This window comes from Cryptomeria japonica, chromosome 8 (genome assembly GCF_030272615.1).
Source record: "Cryptomeria japonica chromosome 8, Sugi_1.0, whole genome shotgun sequence".
In the NCBI taxonomy this organism is placed as follows: Eukaryota; Viridiplantae; Streptophyta; class Pinopsida; order Cupressales; family Cupressaceae; genus Cryptomeria; species Cryptomeria japonica.
The window spans coordinates 481165319-481191057 of record NC_081412.1 but is presented as its reverse complement, the minus strand read 5'-3'; the positions used below and the strand labels follow the sequence as shown (position 1 = coordinate 481191057).

The 25739-nt window shown below is 39.9% G+C and overlaps 1 protein-coding gene across 3 annotated transcripts in view; it reads left to right on the top strand.

Annotated features, from left to right (window-relative positions):
- LOC131077302 (protein Iojap, chloroplastic) overlaps window positions 1–25739 on the top strand; it is a 94843-nt gene that overhangs the window by 44691 nt on the left and 24413 nt on the right. For all 3 annotated transcript variants that reach the window (XM_058014765.2, XM_058014764.2, XM_058014766.2), the window contains exons 2-4: window positions 12603–12729; window positions 13056–13194; window positions 13304–13392. In XM_058014765.2, the coding sequence (XP_057870748.1) occupies window positions 12603–12729; window positions 13056–13194; window positions 13304–13392 (355 nt within the window). The remainder of the gene's footprint in view (window positions 1–12602; window positions 12730–13055; window positions 13195–13303; window positions 13393–25739) is intronic.

Here is a 25739-nt window from a genome sequence, read left to right as displayed (position 1 = left end):
CGACTTGCATGTGTGCATGAGTGCCTTTGGATGTATTATCGCCCTGGTCCCTTGGAGAGGGACAGGAGCGATCCAAATATTTTCACTTGAAATTCTCCATTTTTGATATCAACTCCTCCTTCATCACCTTTTAGAAGACGTTTCAAACCTTGTGCAACTTTATTTTGCCGTGATCTTTAAAGGATAACATGTGTTTTGGCAAATATCGCCCTGGTCCCTTGGAGAGGGACAGGAGCGATCTTAATAATTTCTCCTTGACCTGGCATCTTTAATCTCTAATCTTCATTGTAGGGCGAATAATAACATTGTTTGTTCATTCCATGCTGGTTCCACTTGATTTTTACAAGGCATTTAGACTTTAGAAAGATTATCGCCCTTGTCCCTTGGAGAGGGACAGGAGCGACCTGGAAGCTCTAGCCAAAATGTGTGATCTTTCAACCTTGATTCTTCGTTCATTGCCTCTTGGAGGATGTCCTTGATCTTACGTGCACTTGCCTTGACATGCATTTGAAGGATCATGAGTGTTTTAATGAAATCGCCTTGGTCCTTGTCCGAAGGACAGGAGCGATATGAGTTCCTTGCACAAATTGGTAATACTTTGATGTTCAAAACTCTTGCATATCATCTTCAAAAGACACCTTATACCTTGTGTGATCTCGAAAAACCTTGACTTGGCATGAATTTGAAGGAAAATGAAGGATCCCATACAAATCGCCCTGGTCCCTTGGAGAGGGACAGGAGCGATATAGCTTCCTTGTTCAATTTGAGGATCTTTTAACGTTTGAAGTCTTTGTATATCACCTTCTAATCATGTCTTGGACCCCTTACGACCTTGCAAAACCTTGACCTTACGTGATTTTTGAGAGATTTGGCCAATATAATAGACATCGCTCTGGTCCCTTGGAGAGGGACAGGAGCGAACTTCAAGGTTTTGGACTTGTCTTTGCTTTCTTCAACTTGCAATTGTCTTCATCGGGTAAAACGTGATCCCTTGATCTTCCTTAATCACTTGGTGCTTGTTAATCTTTCGAAATCTATGCCTTTATGCAAATTTCGCTCTGGTCCCTTCCTGAGGGACAGGAGCGAATTAAGTGTCTTGATGCAAATTCTTTAACTTGGCGACCTTTGTAACTTTGTGCTTGATGGAGATGTCTTAAAACGTCCTTGCCATCTTGTTCTTCGCCTTGGAGTGTCCTGAACTTGGAGGAACGACAATATAACCATTATATCGCCCTGGTCCCTTGAAGAGGGACAGGAGCGATCTTGCTCTTGTCGGCTCCACATCACATTGCTAACCTCTAAAATTATCTTCAACGGATTCGTAACATTCCATTCCATTCATCCATGCCTTGGGTTTGATTGTAACTTAGCAAGAAATTTGTCTTAGACAAAAATCGCTCTGGTCCCTTGGAGAGGGACAGGAGCGAACTTAGGCATTTAGGTCTTTTGTTGACATTTGGTAATCTTCAATTTATCTTCAATGAGTTCATTTCACCCTGTTTCTTGCCTTCAAACTTATAACTTGCTTGATTTTCGTCCAGAACATGCCCTATGAAGAATATCGCTCTGGTCCCTGGGAGAGGGACGGGAGCTACAATGTACTTCGCCCTGGTCCCTTCCTAAGGGACAGGAGCGATTTTGGCATTCTGGACCACTCTCCTTCATGTCGACACTTCAAGTTATATTCATTTGATAAAACATATCTCCTCGGACATCTTCAAATTGTTAAGTCGTCAAAATCCTGCAAGGACAAAGCAATATTTGATTTGTAGCTCCGGTCCTTCACTGAGGGACAGGAGCGATTTTGCCTCCTGGAGGTACTTCCGTGTTCGTGAAATTCTTCAATTTATATTCAACGGAAAGATCACGCCATTCTTTATCACTTGCAATTCGAAATTCATCTTGACTCTGCAGGGACGGTAAGATATTTGAAAACGAGCTCCGGTCCTTCACTGAGGGACTGGAGCGATTTTGCTCCTACAGGCCAAAATATCATGATTTTGCACATTTAATCTCTTCGCAAGGCGAAAACAAATCATTCCTAATGCCCGAGATCAAAATCAAAAAACTCAAAATTTGGTCAAAATTACTCAATTGGACAAAAATTCACATTTCATCTTCAACACTTAGACAAATTTAAGCTCAGCACTCAAAAATTCCAATTGAAAATAGATCACTATGGCGAATTCATTTCATTCAAAATTGCATCCTATAAAAGGAAGCTCAAAAAGCTCTCAAAACTGACTGGATTCTGGCCTGAAAGACGGCAATTAAAACCCTAAGGCTTGACCCTAAATCCAGACAACTGACTGACTAACAAAACCCTAAAAAGCAAAGCGAAAGGCGAGCGAAAAACGAGCAAAAGAGGGGGTCCCCATTTGCAATGGGGCGATGTGTGAAATGGTCACAACAGGACCATGGCGCCCTGATAGGACCATGGCGCCCTGGGTGGGACCCAGGGTCAGATTCTAGGGCCCGCATTCGATCACAGAAACTCAAAGTCAACACAAATGCAAAAAGTCAAAGTCAAAGTTCAGTCAACTCACCTCGTCCAGTGGCTCGTCACCGATCACGGCCTGTCGCATGATCTCAATCCTCGTGGGACGCTCCGGTCGTCGTGAAGGCATGATGATGGCTATGTGGGCTCCGCTGCAATGAACAATACTCAAAAATCAACAAAGTGACAAATGCAATAGTCACTTTCGAGGTATATATTTTCATTCCTTTACCTTTGATTTCAAAACCCTAATTTTCCTCTATCACTCATTTCATCATAACTTGAGTTTGGGAGATGCGATTTTCGAACCGTTTGTTGTGTAGGAATCGTATTTTCGTTCCCTTACTCCCTAGATGTTCCAAAACGTGCTCTGATGAAGCCTCTTTAGTGAACATCTCTCATCAATAATCTCTCACACAATTTGTCGTAAGTAAACATGCTATCCTGTTTCACCTCCCTAATAAGCAAGCTGAAACAGGGGGGGCATATAGCTACTCGCAAATTTCATCACTTTCCTTAGTAAGCATCAGGTGATTTTGTGATCTAACGTGTGTTTTGTAGGGTGCGGTTCCTAACTGTGTACTGCAGATACCGCTGGGGGCTTCGTTCGACAGACTTATGGATATATCCTTTTACAAATAATGTTTACTTTCCTGTACTTTAGCTTGCATATGCACGTAGTACTCATATGACCGCTAAAGTGGGGGCTAAATGTAGCGTCGAAAATTGTACGCACTTGCTAAAGTGGTACAATTTCACACTTGGTTTAGCTCCCGCCTTGGCGCATCTTGCACTTTGCATCGCATTTTCCTTTAGCACTTAATTAATCAAATTAATTAGGTCTAAGGTCTTATTTCATCATCTTCCAGTTGGGCCCTTTCATTAAAGTGTGCCCCTTTCATTTTATTCCTCCAATACATCATTTAATCAAAAACCCTAATTAGGTCCTAGTTTGAAATTGGGGGCTTGATTTCGGGGGTCAAAACATCTCGTAATCACCTGTAACTTCGGGATTCTCTCTAAAATTATCATATCCGACGACCCTGAAAATTTGGTGAAAAGTTGTCGGGACCATGGCGCCCGGAGTGCACATGGTCCCCAACATTTTTCCCAAAATTTTAGGAGCGCAATCCAATCATAAAATAAAGCTTAACCCCAAGAAATTGGCGGGAGATTCAATCTCTAGGTCGGCCAAAAGTTGAAATTAAGACCTAGGGTTTCATATATAAGAGCTCTCTTTCTTCATTTGAAAGGATCCGAATTTTGGTTTAAGGGACCTTCTATACAGCGAAAGAGCAGATCTTTGAAGACTTCGACAACATTCAACATCCACCCATCAAGCATTCATCAATTTCATTCATCCATTTAGGGGTTTGAAGGCATTGAAGAGCAATAGGGGATCACCGACTGAAGATTGGCTTGTACCCCTCCCTTGGGGTTGGGTATGATTTCATGTTGTTTTCATGTCTTTGCATAAGCCTCATTATATCATTTGTATTCATGCTTTAGATCACTTTGCATCTTGATTTGGAGCATTTACATTATCATTTACAAGCAGTTAGGGTTTACTTTCTAGGTTGCTCTAGTTTGCTTACTTGCATTTTAGGATCTTGCACACACACAAGGTCTGCACACACACTACTTTTACAATACAACTTGGCTATTCATGGAGGTGGAAATCACCAAAGCGGGGGTTTGACTAAGGCAAAACCCTATATAGCCGCCCAACGTACCTTTTCAGATATAAGTGCAGATTTCGGGATTCGGACGATGCCGCAAATTGCAGATCCGGCAGAAGCAGACAGAAACTGAGCTACACACCAAATTTCAGGGCAAAAGACCAAGACAGAGGCGTGGGGCGCTTTGGTCCTGACAGGACAGGGGCGCTGGGCGCCCTGGTCCCTGGGATAGTGGCACTGGGCGCCCTGGTCCCTCTGTCAGACAACAAGTTTCAGCATTTCCGACAGCTTTTCAGGTTGCAAAACAGCAGTTTCAAGAGCAAAATCAGGACAGTGGTGCCTGCGCCCCCGTCCAGAACATTTTCACTCAGATTTTAACTCCGGGAACACATCTGCATTCTTGTCTTGTCCTTGTGTTTACAGCTTTCCATTGTTTAATTTCAATTCTGCAATCTTGTTATTAGTTCATACTTGCACTTTGGGGTTAGGAATTGAACTTGCATCATTCCATCTTTCAATTACAACAAAGGAATAGAAACCTGTTGACGTGTATTTTATACACCATCATACACAGAATAAAATACCAATAGGCATCTTATCCTCTCTTGAGAAAATAGTCTCTAACTGCTGAAGATTCGCATAAAGGATCAGTTAGGAAGACTCCAAGGTTCTGTTAGTAGGGTCTCTACGTGTGGACAAGCTTCCAGCGGTATGATGTGATTTGCTGGAATCACAAGGGGACTTACATTTGGTGATTGAACTTCCGATCTGCTTTGCTGGACACAGGCTCTTACTAACTTAGATTTGAAAAAAATGGAAAAAGGATAAGGGCGAAGAGAGGATCTAATCCTAGTACTAAGAATGTAGGAGCAATGATTGATTTTTGATGAAACTCTAACTAGGTCTTGTTTTGACATCAATGGAACATCTACACAAGGCTAGTGCGATCTTCTAAGGGAAGCTTTATGATTTTCAAATCATCACCGCAGGCATAGATACCATCCAAGTTGATGCATATCAATGAAGAGGCGACAAATTGAAATTGAGCTTAAGCTGAACGATTCCAGTTGACTACACAAGGCGAGTCTGCAATCAACAAACTGCTAGTAGTATGGATATACGAATTCCACCATCAATTAATCACATTTCCTCCATTCATCTAATCATCTACCATCTAGGATTGAAGACTCAACAAGAAACCATGCAAATTGCAAGAAACGACACACTTCACCATTACTTCAATGAAAATGGAGTTTGTTTACAATCAATGGCAACAATTTCTTGCCTTGTCCTCCTATTCTACTCTCTATCTACTAACTACTTTCAACTATCTCCTAACTCTCTAGCTATTGCTAATTAGCCTTTACAAATGAAATGCCTGGGCTTATATAGTGCCCACAATACAATTTGATGGCTTAGATCAATTCAAGATCAATGGCCAAGATTCAACAATGAAAACCCTAATTAGGGTTTGTTACAACCATTACATAACATTTAATGCTTGACCAATGATAAAATTGTATTGCTTGGACACATGTCCCTTCTAGAAAAATCGACCAATGGATAGCCGGGGTAGGTACATCGGAGTTTGTGCCACCTTCCATGAGTTAAGTACATTGAATCTGAACACGCTGAGGTGGACCACACTGACTGGAGGAGTGATGACTAGGATGCCACCTCATCTGACACTTGTAGCTTGCTAGATATTCAATTTGATGTCGTTGAGAGGCTATCTTTAATTAACTCTTGTCCTAACTCCTTTTGTCCTTGATTTGCAAGATGATGATGTACTTGGAACGCTGGATTGAAAGAGGTCGCCCATGTCCTGGCGAAGACCGTCCTTGATCCGGCTTGATTTTCCTTGAAGAGATCTCCATTTGATGCCTACACAACATTTCAAAATTAGTAACATGATTTTGCAATACATAACATAAATTAGAGAGCAAATTTTAGGAAACTTAATGATAAGTCCTTTATTAATCATTTCCTAAAAACGATTGAGCTAAGGGAAAACAAATTTTCAAAATTCAAAATTAAGGCAATGATGATCAAAATTCGAAATTAAAACAAGAGATCTTGCCATACCTTACTTGAGAGCTTAACTCTAAAAATAAAGGAATTCGACTAGGCAAAATTTGAAATAAGATGGTCTTCAACGTGATCTCCCTTCAAAATAGCAATTTCGCCACCTTTCAAGTTTTTGACGTGGTCTTCAAGCCTTTGACAAGTTCGCACCAATAGAATTTTCAAGTTCGCACCCCTTTTGAATATAATTCGCACCTCTTTGTCTTCCTTAAATCGCACTTGAGATGATAAAATAACAATGTGAAAATAATGATCTTCACCACCCTCCTTTATAAGTGCTTACCTCTCATCATTATTTAGGCCGACTTTTGTAAAAATAAAGCAATTATAAACGATTTTTTTAATAAATAAGAAAGGCCGACCTTCATAAAACAATAAAATACCAAGCACTCTATAATAATTAATTAATTTGCCATCGTTTTTAATTAATAAACTTCGATTTTTTTTACAAGGCAAAAATTAATTAATATTTAAATGCAATTTTTAAATGCTATTTTTAATTAAATTTTCAATCTTATCGAATTTTCTAGCATTTAAATAAATTCAAAAATGTGTTTGAGCGCCAAAATCTTTTGAAGATGGAAAGATACGTACCTCATCGCCCTGGTCTTTTGGAGAGGGACAGGAGCGATCCATCAACTGGGTCTTGATTCTTGCAATTTCGACGTCCAAAGTATTTATTTCCACATTTTTGTTAGGATCTTTGAGCTTAATTGACTTGTTTGTGCGAATGAATGCATCTCATGACTATTATCGCCCTGGTCCCTTGGAGAGGGACAGGAGCGATCCATCAATTTTTACTTGAAATTCTCCGTCCTTGATATCAACTTCTCCTTTATTACCTTTCAAACAACGCTTTGAACCCTTTGCAAGTTTGTTTTGTCATGATCTCCGAAGGAAAATGAGTGCTTTGGCAAATATCGCCTTGGTCCCTTCCTGAGGGACAGGAGCGATCCTAGTGTCCTGGCTCAAATTTGCAAACTTTTGATCTTCGTTCTTCGTTCTTCGTTCATTGCCTTCCAAAGGACGTCCTTGACCTTGCCTATCCTTGCCTTGTCTTGGTTTTGACGGGACATGAGTGTTTTGATGAAAATCGCTTTGGTCCTTGTCCAAAGGACAGGAGCGATATAGGCTCTTTATACAAATTGGTGATCGTTTGATGTTTGAAGCCTTTGGTATATCACCTTCGAAGGACGCCTTAGACCTTTTACCACCTTGCAAAACCTTGACTTGGCATGAATTTTACATGAATTGGCAAATATAATAGATATCGCTCTGGTCCCTTCCTGAGGGACAGGAGCGAACTTCAAGGTTTTGAGTTTGTCCTTGTTTTGACCAATTTGCCATCACTTTCATTGCGTAGAATGAAGTCCCTTTTAACACCTTGGACGCTTGAAACTATTGAAATCTATGCCTTTATGGAAATATCGCTCTGGTCCCTTCCTAAGGGACAGGAGCGAATTAGGTGTCTTGATGCAAATCTTTCACTTTGGTGATCTTCGTAACTTTGTGCTTGATTGAGACACCTTAAAACATCTTTGCCACCTTGTACTTCGCCTTGAAGTGTCTTGAATTTGGAGGAAAAGGCAACATAACTAAGATATCGCCCTGGTCCCTTGGAGAGGGACAGGAGCGAATTTGTACTTGTAGTCTCCATCACACTTCGCCAGCTTCCAAATTTATCTTCAACGGTCTCGTAATGTCCCCTTTCATTCATCCATGCCTTGGAATTCATTGTAACTTGGCAAGAAATTTGTCTAAGACAAAAATCGCTCTGGTCCCTGCCTGAGGGACAGGAGCGAACTTGGGCATTTGGGTCCCTTGTTGACGTTTAATAATCTTCAATTTGTCTTCAATGGGTTCAATTCATCTCCTTTCTTACCTTCAAACATAAAACTTGCTTGATCTTTGCCTAGATCGTACCTTATGAAGAATTTCGCTCTGGTCCTTTAGTGAGGGACAGGAGCGAATTTGACCCTTTAGGTAAAAACTTCATCATTTCATTGTTTTTGATCAAGTCTGGATGCTCTATCATGCTCATTTCGTCCTTCACCATGCCTTTGATGTCTCAATTCGTCCAAACACGGTCAGGAATGGCTCAAATAAGTATTTTCGCTCTGGTCCCTTGGAGAGGGATAGGAGCGCTTTTCGCTCTGGACCCTTAGTGAAGGACATGAGCGAAATTTGACTTTTCGCACTCTCTATCAGGACAATTTTAATGGAATATAACATTTAAGTATAAGTTTCTTATACTTTAAGTTATATTCCATATATACTTTCAGGATGTTTGAGAGTGGTTTCAGACCTCCAGGAGTTATATTGCAAAATCTAGTTTTTGGAGGTTTTTTCAGTTTCCAGACTTAGTCAAATTTCAGGATCAGGACATTCCAGACTTAGCCAAATTTCATGATCAGGACCTCACTCAAGCCGGACTTGCTATCCTATTGACCCCTGGGCGACATTCAAAATGCAAAGGCTAACTAACAAAACCCTAAAAGACCTAAAAAGACAAACCCTAAAAAGCAAAAAAAAAACAAGGGTCCCCATTTGCAATGGGGCGATGTGTGAAAACGTCACAACAAAACCTTAATAGGTAGCCCGTGGCTCTCTCTTCAAAAAGAAGTAGCCAATTGTGTGATACCTCTAGGCTCTTTCGTATTCCACAATGTGTGTCAAAAGGTAGGATTAGGGCATGTTAGCCTAGTCTCGCTTTTTCCCCTACACACCTTCATGTTAATATAAGTTGTCAAAGATACAATTCTGATTTTTGTTCTTACTGTTAATCTGAGACCTAAAATCCAACAGTAACTAGATACCCTGGGTCGGTGGCTCACTATAGGTTGTCAGGACCCAAAGTGGTTGTTAGGAGATCCTATGAGTGGGTTTAATTCAAGTGATAACCTTTTTAAAATGAACTTGGGTTGGGTTGGGCTATAACACACTAATACAAGATAAATGATTATTTTAGTCCATATATGCCTGTTGGAGTACCGCGACCATTGTTACAGGCTGGGTGGATCCTTTTGAGAGGGGACCGTGGTACATGGTAGGTAGGGTGGATCCCGACATTAAGGCTATATGATGACACCCACCTAGTAGGTGTTCTGGTTCTCTCTCTCTTGTGATGTTATTTGATGTTGTTATGTGATATGTGGTTCTTGTTTATTGTTTTGGGGAATCATGTCTCATGGCCTTAGTATTGCCCTAGTACTTGCGTGGACCTTGGTTTTATCTCCTAGCATGGGGGAGTGGACCTTTGTGGTTCCACGTGGTTGGGTGGTAAATATTTTTCAAGGTGTGTTCGTGACCTCTTTTGATGATGCTTCTTGATCCTTGGTTGAAGATGTTGAAGACCTTGCTTTTGAACTAGTACATTCAAGTATTGTAAAGATTATTTGTAAGCCATGAATGGCCTTATAATAAACATGTAATTTTATGAACAACATTGTAAAAGGGAGGGTAGTTTATAGGAACTATGATAAGGGATGATTACTTTGTATTTGAAGCAATGTTTTTAAAAGTTATGTTACCCTTCCTATCCTATGTCTTTATGATCTTATTGTATTGTTATGAACATTGAGTAGAAGGCATTAATAGAAACTACAATTGCATTATTATATATGTTGTTATCAAATGAAAAGTATTAATTGCATGGATGTTGTAAATAATAATCAAGGGGAAAATGATGCAAAGGATAGTTAGTCATTCTATAGTGGGAATGGGATTATGGGAAATAGGATTGTTATGTACTTTTACTTTGGTCTCAAATGAAATGATATAAGCTTTGTAGCGTATCAAATAGATAGTAAAGTTAATGTGTTGTGAAATATTATATCATGCTCAAAATTAAGAAGATCATTGTATGTTTATTTTATGCACATTATGTTATGTGTTAAGTTGTTATATCTTTCAATTATGTTGATGAACATTAAAGGGAACTTGTAAGGGCATTAAGTATGTTTACTTTCTAGAAGTGGTAGATGTATGTTATATTAAAAAAAATAAAAAAATTGTAGCATATTTTGGAACTTTTGTTCTTGTCCTACCGGGTTCCCTGGCGGGGCATAAGATCCTAAAATGTCTTTCTTCCTCATGATGTATCACATGGTGTGATGTGAAATGTTAATCTGAATAAAATTCTATAGAGTTTTTCATTTTCCAATTTGAATGAAATTCTACAAAGTTCTTTCCGCAAAATTTTGTCTCTTATTATGAGCCATGGAATGCTAAATCTATCATGATATTTTTTCTCAATAAGTGGGATCTTGTAAGTGGGTGATTGGTTGAAATAGGAGATATATATAATCAGGACCATTTTGGATGTTGTGTTTAGTCATATCATACCTAGAATTGATTTCAGGACATTTTACCTGATACGCTGATAAGGTTAAAAGTAGATTGACTTAATTATAATAGGCAGTTTCCAAAAGTTCCTCTCTAATGATTTTTTACTGTAGTATACTTTAAACTCTTGTGCAGATATATATTAATATATATGTAACTTGTCTGAAAATGATTTTTTGTTTTGTTTTTGTATCATAATTTAACAATTATGTTGTACTGCAACTGGTAGCCTTAGTATGTTTTGCAGTTACTTTTTCATCTGATTTGCATGGACTTATTCTTTTTCAGCCCGAACATGGGAAGTTTCATATTTTTAATTTTACAAGAATCTACCTTATTTTTTTCTTTTATGTTATACAAGCCACTGGCTCCATTCAATATCTCAATGTATTTGGGAATTTGCTGCATAGTGTTAGGATGGGAATGCACCAATGACTGTTCTTCTTGTTCATATATCAAAAGATAACATGTTATATGAGCCACTTACTCCATTCTTTATTCCAATGTATTTGGGAATTCACTGCATACTGTTAGGATGAGGATGCGCAAGAATGCACCGATGAATGCATTTGTTCACATATCAAAATATAACAATGCTCAACACTTTTTCTTTTTGATAGATAAATGAGGGAATTTATTGGGGCCCTCACCCATGAAAGTACCATACAAAAGTTGATACATACAAAAATGGCTGTAATGGCAAAACTGAAACCAGGTGATTGCTGGCTGCCTGACAAGACATATTAGAACAAAAACTAATAAAATCCAGATGAGTAAAACAGATCCACCTTACAAAAAACATAGAGAACTAAATCAGAAAAGAAGGAACTGGGCCTATGACAACCTTGTTACTCCCCGGCTTCCAATACTGCCCTTTGAGACCATGGCATCTGTCTTCAGTGTTCACACCAGAAACTTTATCTTTAGCACCGGCCCTGCCTGAAGAGCATGCAAGACAATGCTTGCAATCAACCAGGTACGGGCAATGGACACCATGCAGAATCTCCATATGCTTAGCAGTTTGAACCGAAGACCCATCCACTAAAGCTGGCAGAGTGAAAGACTGGTAACTTCCAAATGCCCTTAGTTGGGTAGCCATCGAACGCCTTACATCATCTGCAAACCAACACAAGAATCTTGGACTTTTTCTAGCTAATGAAAGATGGGCAGAATTTTGTTCTTTAATACACTAAGTTCTGCAGTAGTAGCCAAATCAGAAGAAACTGTAGAAAAACCTGGTACTGTAATCTCCTCATCAACACAGTTGATGGAAAAGAAGATTCATGCTGGGGTGGAAGCAGCTTCTTGACTACCCAACAGCAATCCCAGATTAAGGAATCTTCTCCTTCAACTTTTGCAAGAAATCCTCATGATTAGAGGCACAAGAATGAACCACATCCACATCCCTCAGAGGGCCCAGACCATCAGGCCTTAAAATGCTCTTCACAAGATTAATGGACACGGGACCTGGGCAATAAAATATTGCTTTAAGATGGTGTGTAGACACTGTCTTCCAGTCAAGTGGATCCTGAGGCTTGACAGAAACTTCTCACCACAAAATAACGCAACCCACAGAGAAAGATCAGTAAGAGAGACTACTCAACACGATTCAATTTTAATCTTTCTACAATTTTTAGATAGTTCAATTTGTTGACTTAGAATGAGTGTAATTTGGTAATTTAAAATGTGTGCAATTTGTTAATTTAAAAACATGTCTTTTAGTACAATGATATCAACTTTAATGCATTCAATTTGAAGCATGGCATGGTGTAACAGACCAGTCCATGATATTGGTTGATTCCAGTCATGATAGAACAAGTCTGTTTGCATGAACCAGATTGAATTAGTTTTCTTTGAAAAGGCTGCCTTTGGAAAATAATGGAAATGGGGAAGTCTAGTGTTTGTCGAAGATATTTTTTTCAAAGTAGAATTATTTTAGCAGCTTTTCATTTACTTGAAATCTTATATTGTATTTTTGCTCCCTTATCTGAAGCCAGAATACAAACGAATATGTAGAGGAGGAACTGGATAAATTGCTTGATGAGTATGGTGAGATTGTTTTCACAAATCCTAACCAAAGGTCCCCTAGTGCAGAGTTAAATGATGATGCAGAGAGCTTATCATGTAAGTCAAAGCCTCAGAAACTTCTTTAAATTTTCTGACACTGGGGAATGCTTAGGAAGACTATATAACAATCATTTGTGAATAAAATAATTCTAATTTGTACTAGAGACAGACACTTATTTTAATATCAAACAAGTACTCTTTGTATACCATTAATATTTTTCTTTGACCACATATGTGTATATAGTATATACCATTTTAGTAGAAACAGATCCAAGTTACGTCGAACAAACAGGATTCAGTAAGCTATAAGTTTTTTACAAATGATGTTTCAAGATCCAAGTTTTCTTTTGTTCTAAATTTTAAATGAACATTTGTATCTTCAGTTGTTGTAGCTTTAGCAAAGGCTGCAGATGATATTAAGGCAGTTGACATTCAAGTTTTATGCGTGAAGCGTCTTGTGTACTGGACAAGCTTTTTTATCATCGCTACAGCCTTTTCAAATCCACAAATTGATGCCATAGGGTAATCGTAACACAATATGACTGAATTATTTATAATTTCTAAAAGATTTGTTGTTTCCTTTTTACTAAAAAGGATCTAATGCTTGTTATGGCTTTCTTCAATTTCAAAGGAAAAAAATGCGTGATATAGCAGAACAGCAGTTTAAGAAATTTCCTACAGGAGATGTCAAACCTAATTCCTGGACATTGCTGGACTTTGGTAAGTTCTTGGATTTTCATTCTTCAATTCATATGTCTTTATGGTGTCCTGTTTAATATGTCAATTGCAATATGTCCTTGATAATATTAATTTTCTATAAACAGTCTGCTCACGACATTAATAACAAAATCAAAAGATGAGGGGTTCTAGAACCCCTTTCCTGGGTAAGTAATAATAAAAGACAAGTGCTATTGAATTCCATTTCTCAGTTGACCTATGTGGCGTATGGAACTATGTGATAACCACAAGTTGTTTCTCCTGCCTACATACAAACAAAATGCAAAATGAAAGCTTACAGTGCATCTGTAAACAAGCAGTTACACTTAAAACTCTGGCACAGAGGGGAATTTCTTCCTCATTGCTCACTGGGGTTTTTTATGGTTGATTCTTGAGCTGGAGTTGAACTCTTCTAAGGCTTTTGTTGTTTTGCTCCTCTTTGTGAGTGCAGTTTTTCATTGTTCAATTACCTGCTATTAAACCTTCCTGACACGTGCCATGATCCCCTTTCTTGAATTAGTTGTGGTCTAAGAACAGTAGGGTGGTGCCAAACATCACCTCTGGGACCTTCTTCCATACATTTAATTCTGCTATGTTTAAGCTTTTGATTCTACAATGTCCAGCTTTTATGTCGTTATCTTGAGCCTATTTATAGTTTGATTCCTACATCTGTTCCTTAATTTTTTTTCCCTACATATCTGATCCCTTTCTCTGTATGGACACCACCATGCTCAAGAATTTCATGGTTTTATTGATCATTTCTTGTTCTTGTTTTGGGGTTTCCCATCATTACTTGTCTATTTGCAAAGATTTGAAAAATCATTTGTAACATTTTGCAAAGAATCAAAACAAAGTTCATTTTATACAACTAAACCTACCATAGCATTGTCTTGGCAAATTTCATATGTTTATTATGAAATCCCTCTTAGATAATTGCTTATTCTTTCTTGTTAACATTGTTTGTGGAGTTTCAAAACTGTATACAACAGGCTTTTTTAACATAAGTTTCTATCTTTTTCTATGGGTTGTGTTGATGGGTGTTTTGTGACACTCTCCAACATAGAATAAAATACACTAAGTATTCTATCCTCTCTTGAACAAGGAAACCTCAAATGGTAAAGATATGATCAAATAAGGTTACCCCAAGGTTCCTATTGTTAGGTCTTGACAATGCGAGGGATAAACTCAATGAAAAATGACGTGATTTGCTGTTTACACAAAGGGACTTACACAATTGTTCAAAATTTTATCAATTTTTTCCTAAGGAAAACTTCAGCAATTCCTAGCTTCAAGACCTTGAATAATGTAAGATTTTGCAATGATGTTCTTCAAACTAATACGAAGAAATACTTTGAAACAAAATACAAAAGGATAAGAGTTTAGGAATCTAAATTAATTCTAACAATGCAAGAAATGATCTTTGACTTCGTGAAACAAAACCAAACTTTGCTTTGCCATGAGGAAACAACTACACAAAGATGATGCAATCTCCAAAGATATGCAAATGATTTTCAAATATTTTATACACATCAACATCATTACATGCAAATCAATGAGCTTAAAGCTATTGAAGTTAAGCTTTTAAAGTGAGTTCAGACTAACCGTGCACTGCAATTTGCAATCAACAAACTACAAATGGTATAAACATAAAGGGTTTTACCATCAGTCAACAACAATGTCTTCCATTCAACTATTCAACTCAATTTAACTAATGTAAACTAATGAGAAGTAGGAAACCATGCTAACTTCTAAAACAACACAAGTTCTCACCAAGCTTCAATGAGTTTGTATCTATTTTGGCAACAATTTCACAAAAGTCTCCCCATTAAAACTTTACACAAGTCTTTCTTCCACAATTTCATTTCTTAATCAACCTCAAGACTTTGACAAAACTAAACCCTTCTCACTCTAAGGCTAGAGACTTTGAAACTATTGCCAAATCTAAGCTAAACAAAGCAAACACCTAAGACTAACAACTAAGCAAACCAAAACAAGGGGTCCCCATTTGCAATGGGTCAATGTGTGAAAAGGTCACAACAGGTCGAATAACTTTTCTTTTACTCACTTCATTCTTGGTAATGAATTTTTGGATTTACACGTGTTCTAGCTACTACCTCATTTTGTGAGGGAAGCAGTATATGCATATAAGAGGAATTTGAAGATAGGATGTGAGACTTTGGATTTAATAGCATTCCAAATAAGCTCAAACTTGACAGATTCATGATTCTGTCAAGTTTGTCATTAGCATATTACCATTTGTTATTATTTACGACAGTTTTTGTCATTTCTTATCATGCAAGCAACAAAGAAATCAGATTTAGGGAGAGTTGCATGATGCCCCTTTTTACTCTATTCTAGGAGTCGAGGTTCATCAATTGAGTTGAGCATGGTGCTACTTGTTGATTGTGTCCTTCCTATGGTGGTTGTAGTCCATTAGGAGGAGGCCTATGATGATGATCTTGTCTCCATGGTAGTTTTTAATCCATCATAGGGTTGCTGCAAGGAAGCTGCAATTGGATTTTATCATAGAGAGATGCTCTAGGTGTAGCAGAGTTCAACCATTTGAGCAGGAATTGTTGATGCCATGAGGACACAATACATTGTTAACTAGCCCTGGAGATGAGCTGCTCTTGGTATGATGGAGGAATAAGAGAATTCTCAGTTTTCATTTTTTGGTTTGAAGGCTTTTAGGGACCAAAAGCCCTTGGCTAGGCGTTAGCAAAAACATTGTCTAAGAAGTTTGAATCTTGAGGGTCCCTTAGTCAAACCACTTTCTCGTTGCTACACAATAGGATTCTTGTTGCTGCACAACCTCTTAGTAGTTGTACAAGAGTTCATAGTTGTGCAACCTCAAGATATGAAAAGGTGGATTTGCTCCTTTGTGGTATAGTTTGACTTCATAAAGGGATCGCATTGTTATCTTGTGTTGGGCAGCGTTAGGGCAGAAAACATAATTCTTGGAGGCTGTCTATTTCCTTTAAGCCACATCTATTCACTTTCTTGGCAAGTGATTGTTTTCATTTCTTTAGGTGTCGGTTATGATTGTTGATCCTAGATAGTTGTTCTCATTTGTTAGGTGATTTGTTTGTTGACCTACGTGTCATTGCTGATTTCATTGCAGGCAGACATTTCCATATGATGTGGTGATAACAATTATTTCAGTAGTGGGTTTCACATGCCCTAGATCACGAGTGGTTGGAAGGCAAAATGGCAACAACGTGGGTAGTTTCCTTGCCAACAATTAAATGGAGGTTCTTTTTCTTGTTCAGGCAATATTATTCTTGCCCTAGGTTGTAGGCCATTTAGAGAGAGTAAGTTCGAGATGAGGGCTTATTAATAAAGCTAATTGTTGGCTGGCTAATAGTGAGGGCTATCCATGGATGAATTCATAGTTCTATGGAGTTTCGGAAGGGGGTATGGGTTTCAAAGATGGGGGACTAAGGACTCAAATTTGGGAACATTGGGAGAAAAAATAAATAATGTGATACATTAATATTATAATATATGTAATATAATTAATTATTTAATATATCAATATATTTGATCGATAAAAGCTGTTGTTTGGGGCCACACCCATATATTGTTAATACCAAACTTACATTGTTTTACACTCATGAAGGGATCCGGGGGCTACCCCTAAACATATTACAATGTCATTACATACGAAAATGGAGCTGTTAACAAAATGGTTCGACAACCTATTCGTATAAGATCATTTACAAGTGTAGTTTTACCCTATATGCTAGCTAACATTGTTAAAAGCTCAGCAAAACCCGAGCAAATCTTGAACTTACACACTACTATTATTAACTTTTTCCATATACCATCAAACGTTGTCATTTTTACCAAAAGCCCTTATCCTTCTCCCTCTTTTTCGTTTCCATGGTTAGGGGGTGGGTTCAATGGTGCAAAGTGTTAGTTTTATGTTAAACTTAGCAATCAGATTGACAGTAAAGAACAAGAAAACACAAATGCACACATAATACAGTGATACCCTGGGAAAACTTCCCTCTTGGAGGAAAAAGCCAGCAACAATAATCTCAGATTTGATTTGATTAAGCATATTACAAGTTTACCCTTCTAGGGCATAGCAAAACTTATCTTAATCTGGAAGTCAGGGTGATGTGCAGATTGCTGTCAAACTTAGACAGCCTTGACATGCTCCAGCAGACCTAAGGCAAATTCGGCAGCCCAGAAGATCTTCGCCCAGTGTAGTAAACAAATTGCTGACTGATAAGCACAATTCGATGAAGTTCGGTGCTGTAGACAGTTCGCATAAGTCAAAGGGATGAATCTGCTTTAGTTCGCTGCCTTGATGATTTTCGCATTGTATTCACTGCTTCAGATAAGCATTCACTGCCCTAGAGTGCAGCTCCAGATTTGCTGATCACGGATGCTGATCAATGAAGGAAATTGTAGATCACATACAATAGAAGTTCCCTAACCTTGCAGAGGTAATTTGCTAAGTGTGAATGTATTATATTGATGCTTGCATTGCCTTGAATATATATGAGCTTTTACATCTTATTTGACTTAGGTCGGCCTTTACAGTAAATTTATAAGGCATCTAAAGTTGGCGCCCCCTAGTCTGACCCATAATAATTACAAGTTACATATTATAGGGTCAGCCCTATCACATCAACAAGTTACATTATATCACCCATTTAGGGCCCTACATGAATCACAAGTTACAATGCCCATTTTAGGGCTAGACCCAATTACAAGTTACACAAGTTGAGCGCCCAAATAGGGCCTGCCCTTTAACATTCACAAGCTACATAATATAATCATATAAGTAGGCCCATTAAACATTTACCAAGCTAGGTCGACCCAATCAAGGGATACGACCTAGCTATATTTCAACACTCCCTCTTAGCTAGGGAGGATCCCTTGAATAATCAAGTTACACTGTGACCATGCGTCATGGACTCTTTCCATGATATCCATCATGCATTCCCACAGAGGATGGTTCCAAGATACTTCATGGATTCCTTCCATGATATTCACCATGCATGCCTGCAGAGGATGAATTCAATATACATCATGAGCTCTTTCATGATACCCATCATGCACACCCGCAGAGGGTGGAAGAAGTCTTACACCTCAAAACTTCTCTACAGAGAAGTATAAACCAAAGAAATGGGACTCGGACTCGGTTCAGACTCGACAAGGCCGAATCAGAGTCAGACTCGGGACTCAGAGTCAGACTCGGCTGGACTCGGGAAAGTGAAAAACTCAAGAAATTTAGAGATTTTAAAATATTTAAAACTTGTTTCATGCACCCTTTATTGAATACACCTTAAAGACACAATAACATCATCAAACTCGGCTCATTTGATTACATACACAAGTATATATCAATCACATAAGCATAAATGCAAATTGTAGCTGAAGGAAATAACAAACATAGATATATAAATATTGTCAAATGTATACAATATTACAAAACTCATGGAATAAAAAATCCATGTCATCATATGATCATCATCAAATGTTCCACACAAATACCAAAGGTAAATACAACTACAAGCCTATGGCTCAGAGGAGCGTGCACCCTCTCGCCCCGGCCCTTTGCGAAGGCGTTTAAGGTAGGTCCTAGATGATTTGGCAGCCATAGTCGCTCCTCGTGACACCATGCCATGCTCACCAACATCAGGAACATCTGTGTCACTATCAGTATCTCTTGTCTCTGCTCGTGCTCTCTGCTCCTCCTTTGCCATGGCTACAGCCTCAGCCTCTATATCTACCTAGTCGATCCAATCAGTGTCATCATCACTAAAGACAGCCGTAGGATCTGTTTGACTCTCATTGGCCCACATTGCTTCAGGATCAACCTCATCTAGAATGATAGGAGAGATGTCTGTTGGTGTTGGAAATAAGCCACACCCAGACCGACGATGGACTAGTCCAAGAGGGGCCAGTAGCTCAGTGGTAGAGCACTCCAGCAGCGTATGGAAGGTCCTAGGTTCGAGTCTTAGCTGGTCCATGTCTCAACATGGTATCAGAGCCAGGTCCAAGCTAGGAGCCCCAAGCACACGAGAGGTGTGGCTTAAGGGGGGGTGTTGGTGTTGGAAATAAGCCACACCCGGACTGACGATGGACTGGTCCAAGAGGAGCCAGTAGCTCAGTGGTAGAGCAGTCCAACAACGTATGGAAGGTCCTAGGTTCGAGTCCTAGTTGGTCCATGTCTCAACAATGTCAACTAATGCTTTCTTTCTCATTCTCAGGTGGAGGTTGTAGTGAACAAAGACGAGATCATTCATCTTCTCCATAGATAATCTATTGCGCCTTTTGGAATGTATGTGCTCAAACATACTCCAATTGCGCTCACAACCAGATGCATTGCATGGTTGGCTCAAGATGCGAATGGCCAACTTGTGAATATTTGGTGTCATTGGGCCAAAAAAGCTCCACCTATGATTTGAGTTTGAAATGAGAAAAATAAATAAAATCACTCACTCATGAACTCATTTAACAATATAAAATAAAACTAAAATTAAGCCTTACAATTTATTTTTACCTGGCATCATAGTTGTCCTACTGTCTTTGGCAACATGACGAGAGAAGGTCTCCCCATGTGCATCTGAGAACAACTGTAGCTCTCGAATAAGCTCTATCTGAGTAGTACCAGGAGGTCCCATCTTCTCCATGATCGAGTATAGCCCATTAAGGACCTCCACATCAGCCTTGAAAGAAGGGATACAATGGAATGCCAGATTCAGATAATAGGCTGTTGCATGGATGGGCCTATGAAGTTGATGATGCCATCTCCTATCAATGATCTCCCAAATGGGACCATACTTGCTCTCATCTCCTCCATAGACGGATTTGATGCCCTCTTTCGCCCTGTCCATGCCCTCATATATGTAGCCCATTGCAGGATTTTCTCCATCCGCAACTCGCAACAAAACCACCAAGGGCTTAACAAACTGCAAAATTGAAAATATTGTGTAATTTAGCAAAATGAGCAAATAAGAGAGAATATATATAATAAGTTATAAAACAAAAAGTTAAATTGTAGAATTTATAAAAAAATTACCTTCACTATCTCATCACAAGGGACCCAAAAGTCTCGCTTATCAAAAATGCAGTCTGCCATATCTTTCCTTGCAGGGGTGGCAGCATAGGATGAGAAAGACCACTCCTCACCAACAATCATACGTCTCAAGGTCGACTTAGAGCTAAGCATGGACTACAATGTGATGAAGTTTGTGGCAAATCTTGTTATTCCTGGACGAGCAACTCCTGCTTTGTGTATTGTCTCATAAGAGCCAACACCCATGAATGATTATATACAAATTTGCACACATTTCTCGCCCTTTCTACACATCTCTTGACCCATGGGAGTTTTCCAATATCCTCCAACATGAGGTCAATGCAATGGGCAGCACATGGAGTCCAAACTATAGATGGGTGCCTCTCCATCAATAGTCTACCTGCAGCAACATAATTTGTTGCATTGTAATTAATGGAAGTACAAAATAGTAATTAATTTGCAAATAAAATTAGTTTGTAATCAAAAGTTTACCCGCAACAACTTAATTTGCTGCATTGTCGATCACCACTTATACCGCATTCTCCTCACCCACCTCATCAATCACCTCCTCTATCTGCTCACACAGGTAGGTGGCATTCTTGCAATGGGCGGAGGCATCAATGGACTTGATGAAAATGGTGCCCCTTGAAATAAAAAAATAAAGCTAGATCAATGATCATTCAATAAACCATTAAATAAAAAATAAAAAATTAAAGACTAAATGAAACTAAAATTAATCAATCACCTGTGGAAGAAACAAGAAAATTAAGGAGAGTTATATTTTTCCTATCCGTCCAACCATCAGTCATGATGGTGCAACCTTTAGTGCTCCATATCTGGCGTTGTTCATCTAATTCCTTCTTCACATCATTCACCAATTGAGACAAAATGGGTCCCCTCAAATCACACTCAGTAGGGGCTTTGAACCTCGCCCCGCTTATGGTAAGGGCATCAACCATTTCTTGCCAATAAGGAGACCTATCACAAATAAATTCAATGAGATAAGTTAAGTATGTTCTATGTACTATGTAGTATGTACGAGAAAAAATAAAATGAAGAGAATCAAAGTATAAAAATTAAAACAATCAAACATAAAAGTTATAAAACATTCACCTGACTGTAAAGAATGGAACACTGTTGTAGACCCAAAACCTGCCAACTGCCATTTTAGCGGCATCATGGACCTCCTTGTTCCAACCCATGCCCTCAAGCGACCGTTGGGACCCAGGAGTAGTGCGAGGCACAAAGAAGGTATTCAACCTAGATTTACGAATCCTAGGTCCAATGCTAACACTCCCACTACAACTACTAGTGCTAGGAGCATGAGAAGTGGCAGTGGCACTGCCACTTACAAAACTAGAAGCGGAAGCACCAACACCAGCAGTAGCAAATTGAGTGGGACGATATGGAGGTAAGGAAGAAGGGCCTCCAACACAACCTAACTGTGTCCCTCTTCCTAAAGTTGCCTCTCTCCCAATGGCCGCTCGATCCTCCTTTTGTTTCTTTTTCCTTTCAATTTCCTCAACCATTACATAACAATCACATACGGCCTCAGGGAGTGCTTTTAGGCATGGTTCAACATCATGTCCACGCACACCAGAAATATGGTATTTTAGTCTATATATATCTCCATGGAATATTGTTTTGCAAAATGTACATTTTGTTTGCCCCTTTCCTTGCCCTGGAAAATCCTCATGATATTTCCAAGCAGGGTCCTTTCTAATGGGTCTAGAAGCTGAAGTAGACATTGTAGGATAGTTTTGTGAAACTTGAAATTGAGGCAAATAATAAAGTGAAGTTTGCTGCATTAAAACATAATAAATTTACAAACATACAAAAGATTTTGGAAGAAAATGTAGAACTTTCAAAATAATGAATAGAAAATGGAATTTTAGCATACAAGAAACAGAAAAATCTTCAAAAAAACAATCTTACCTTTTACAACAAGCTTGAAATGAGCTGCAAACTCTTCCTATCCAACTCTTGATGCACCAAATCCAAGCACAATGCAGCCCCGATGTGATAAATGGAAGAAATCTTGAACTTCCTTGTTGGTTTTTCTTCAATGCACCCTTGTTTTTTTTCACAACTCACTTTTCTCCTCCTATTTTTCCAAATGAATGAAATGAAGTTCACTTTTAGGTTTGGAAGATAAATAACATTAAAAAAAAAGAAGTTAAAAAATCTATTAAATTTTTTTTTTTTTGGCCTTGCCGCCGACCGAGTCCTAGGTGTTGAAAATATTAGCTAGTTCGGATACTTGATTATCGAATTTTAATGTTGTCAAATGACAATTAAAATTCATATGTATTATCTTAATTAGATTTGTTATTGGGCTGTGTTATCGGGAAAAAGTGTATAGTTAGTAATGTTAATTATCAATAGTTAGTTAGCCGACGGGTAGGTAGTTGGAGTCGCGACGGTTGGGTCGCACCCCTTCGGCAGTCATATATTGTACCACCTTCGGGTGTTGAGACAGGTAATGTTAGCCGTGTCAGATGTAATGTAATATTGACGACAGATATAATATGAACATCCTTTGACATTAATGGCAAGATTATTCTGGTACTTCTTTTGTATTTGCATTGTGCATTACTGTTCGATTTCTGTATTCTTCCTGTTTACCCAGTGAGGTAAACATTTGGCGCCGTTGCCGACACGAACTCAGGAACGGAAGACACGGATGGCGCACAGACACAATGGGCCTACCCGTTGGTGAGGTGAATCCCGAGGTCGACGATGCCCAAACATAACTCTATATAGGAGAAGACACTGCGATGAGAGAATTTTCGATTCTACTCCAAGTAGCCATTCAGACCCACGTGCGACGAGAGGCGGCGGAGGCAGGAGTCCCACCAAGTGCCGTGTGGACAGCGTTGGAAGTGAGTCCGGAGGTAAATCGGTTGATGAACCATCTCCCTCGACTGCTAGCACAAGCATCGTTGGCACAACAAGCTTGCCTGGAGGAGATTGCCCGGGAGGAGCGACGCCAAGAAATTTTGCAACAGTACGAGGAACGGGAAGCAGATAGAGATGGCGCCAGGGGCATTTGAACCGTGACCCATACGGGACGGAATAAAGAACACTTACTGTAATAATTATGTCATATTGTTGGCATAAACTTGTCTTCCACATTATGAATGAATAAAAGTGTTCTACTTTTTATGTCATTAAAGCGGTCTGGGAATTAATGCCCAATACACTGAATAAAGACAAAAATAAGCAACAATATATAGATGAACGTGCAGTAGCCCAACGTGCCTTGATCCTTGAACAGCAAGCGGAAAGGCGACAGAGGTATAAGCGAAGAGAGGAGGAATGCTCCGAAGGGGACGGTGAGGCCAAAGGCCACCCACGGAGTCGGGAGGAGTTACTTGCGGAAACCCGCCGCAGGATAGAGTGTACCCAAACTCAGTTGAGGGAGTTGAGGGACTTGCCACACACACCAGAGGCTAGCAAAACTCCAAGGAGTGGGGAGGAGGCAGTAGAGGGAGAAGACACCGGGGCTGCCAGGAGTGTCGGAGGGACACCGGGGCACGGCGGTCAAGCACCCCTTATAGGATTTGACCCATCAGGAGTAGGACAACAGCCACCACCAGTAGTAAAAAGGCAAGGTATGGCACAAAAACAAAAACTTCCAAAGTTCCATGGGGATGGGAAAGAAGACCCTGTCCGCCACTGTCGCACGTGTGAAACAATTTGGGGAGCGAATGGTGTTACCGACGAGGACGATTGGGTAACACAGTTTCTCGCAACACTGAGGGGCGTAGCCATCGACTGGTTTTCGGATACGGACAAGGCCAAAATTGGCACATGGGCAGACCTAAAGAAGGAATTTCAAGCAGAGTTTCGTCTCCTAAGAGACGATAATGAGATCGTAGCCGAAATCTACGGCACGAAACAGAGGAAGGACGAGACTGTCCGAACCTACAGCCGGCGGCTCAAAGAGCTGCTAGGAAAGATGGAGAACTAGCCGGCAGACGGATTGAAAAAACGGTGGTTCGTGGAAGGCCTAAAGAAATCCCTTAGACGAAAAATGAAGATAGTACCCCCTTCTTCATATTCGGACGCCTATAACAGGGCAATGGATTTAGAAAGTGAACAGAAGACGTCCAAGAAGAAGAAAAATAAATCCTCGACGGACGATGATTCCTCTTCGGACAAAAGTGATAGTAGTGATGACGACTCTAATCGGAAGGTACGGGCTCTCCAAAAAGATATGGAGCGAATGATGAGAGAGATAAAGGCAACAAAAGGAAGCACAAGCAAGGGCGACGAAGGGGAGTTATGGTGCACGGACTGCTGTACCGACGGACACACCAAGGGGTCTTGTCCGAAAAAAGCATTTTGTGATATTTGTCAGATTGCCGGACACCTTACCAAGGAGTGTCCGTACAATATGAGGACTCGTAGCCAACAGGTCCTCTTTGTAGAACCATCTGCGTCAGCTGGCACGTCCCAGCCTGCGAGCAACAACGCCTCGTCTGGCGGCTACCGAAACAACAGGCGAGGAAGAGGCAATAATAACAATACGAATAATAGAAGCCGAATCCAATACGACGCTAAAGGGCGGCCGATGATACAATGCCGAGCTTGCAATCACTGGGGGCATTTCGCTAGAGACTGTATGGTGGAGGAAGCACCACAAAAACTTTGCAAGTGGTGCGGTCCCGGGGACCATGATGATGGCAATTGTCCCAAATCTGGCGTGAACCTATTGAATGTAGAAACGGAGGATGCACTCGCCATAACAAGGTCCAAGACGAAAGCAGCCACTTATCCAGACCCCCGTACGGAAAAACAAAAGGCACTGGAGGCACGAGCAGAATTGGAGAAGGAGATGTTGAGGAGCAAGGGTGCACAAAAGCTGGCGGGTACTTCTCGCTCTGAAGGAGAAACAAACATTATAAACCAACTGTTACAGGTCAAGATACCTGTCAAAATGAAGGACCTCCTGGAAAGTATGCCGCACTTGCGAGCGACGTTGTTGCAATCCGCAATAGTAACCCCAGTAGGCCAACCAATACATGGCAAGGACAACCTTGGCGAGACAGCAGCAGACCCATTAACCCTGACGATCAACAGTGGTAGACACCTAGCAGTGGTGGAAATGGGTATATTGGGCACCATCCTGACCGACACAATTGTCGACGGCGGGTCGGGAGTAAATGTCTTGCCAGAGGAAACATGGAAAAAATTGGGTAAACCTACTCTCTGGCCGTCCACCTTTACTTTATTGGGAGCAGACCAACACGGCATCAAGCCGCTGGGCACACTCATGGCGCAACAGGTGACGATCGGAACCCAGCCATTC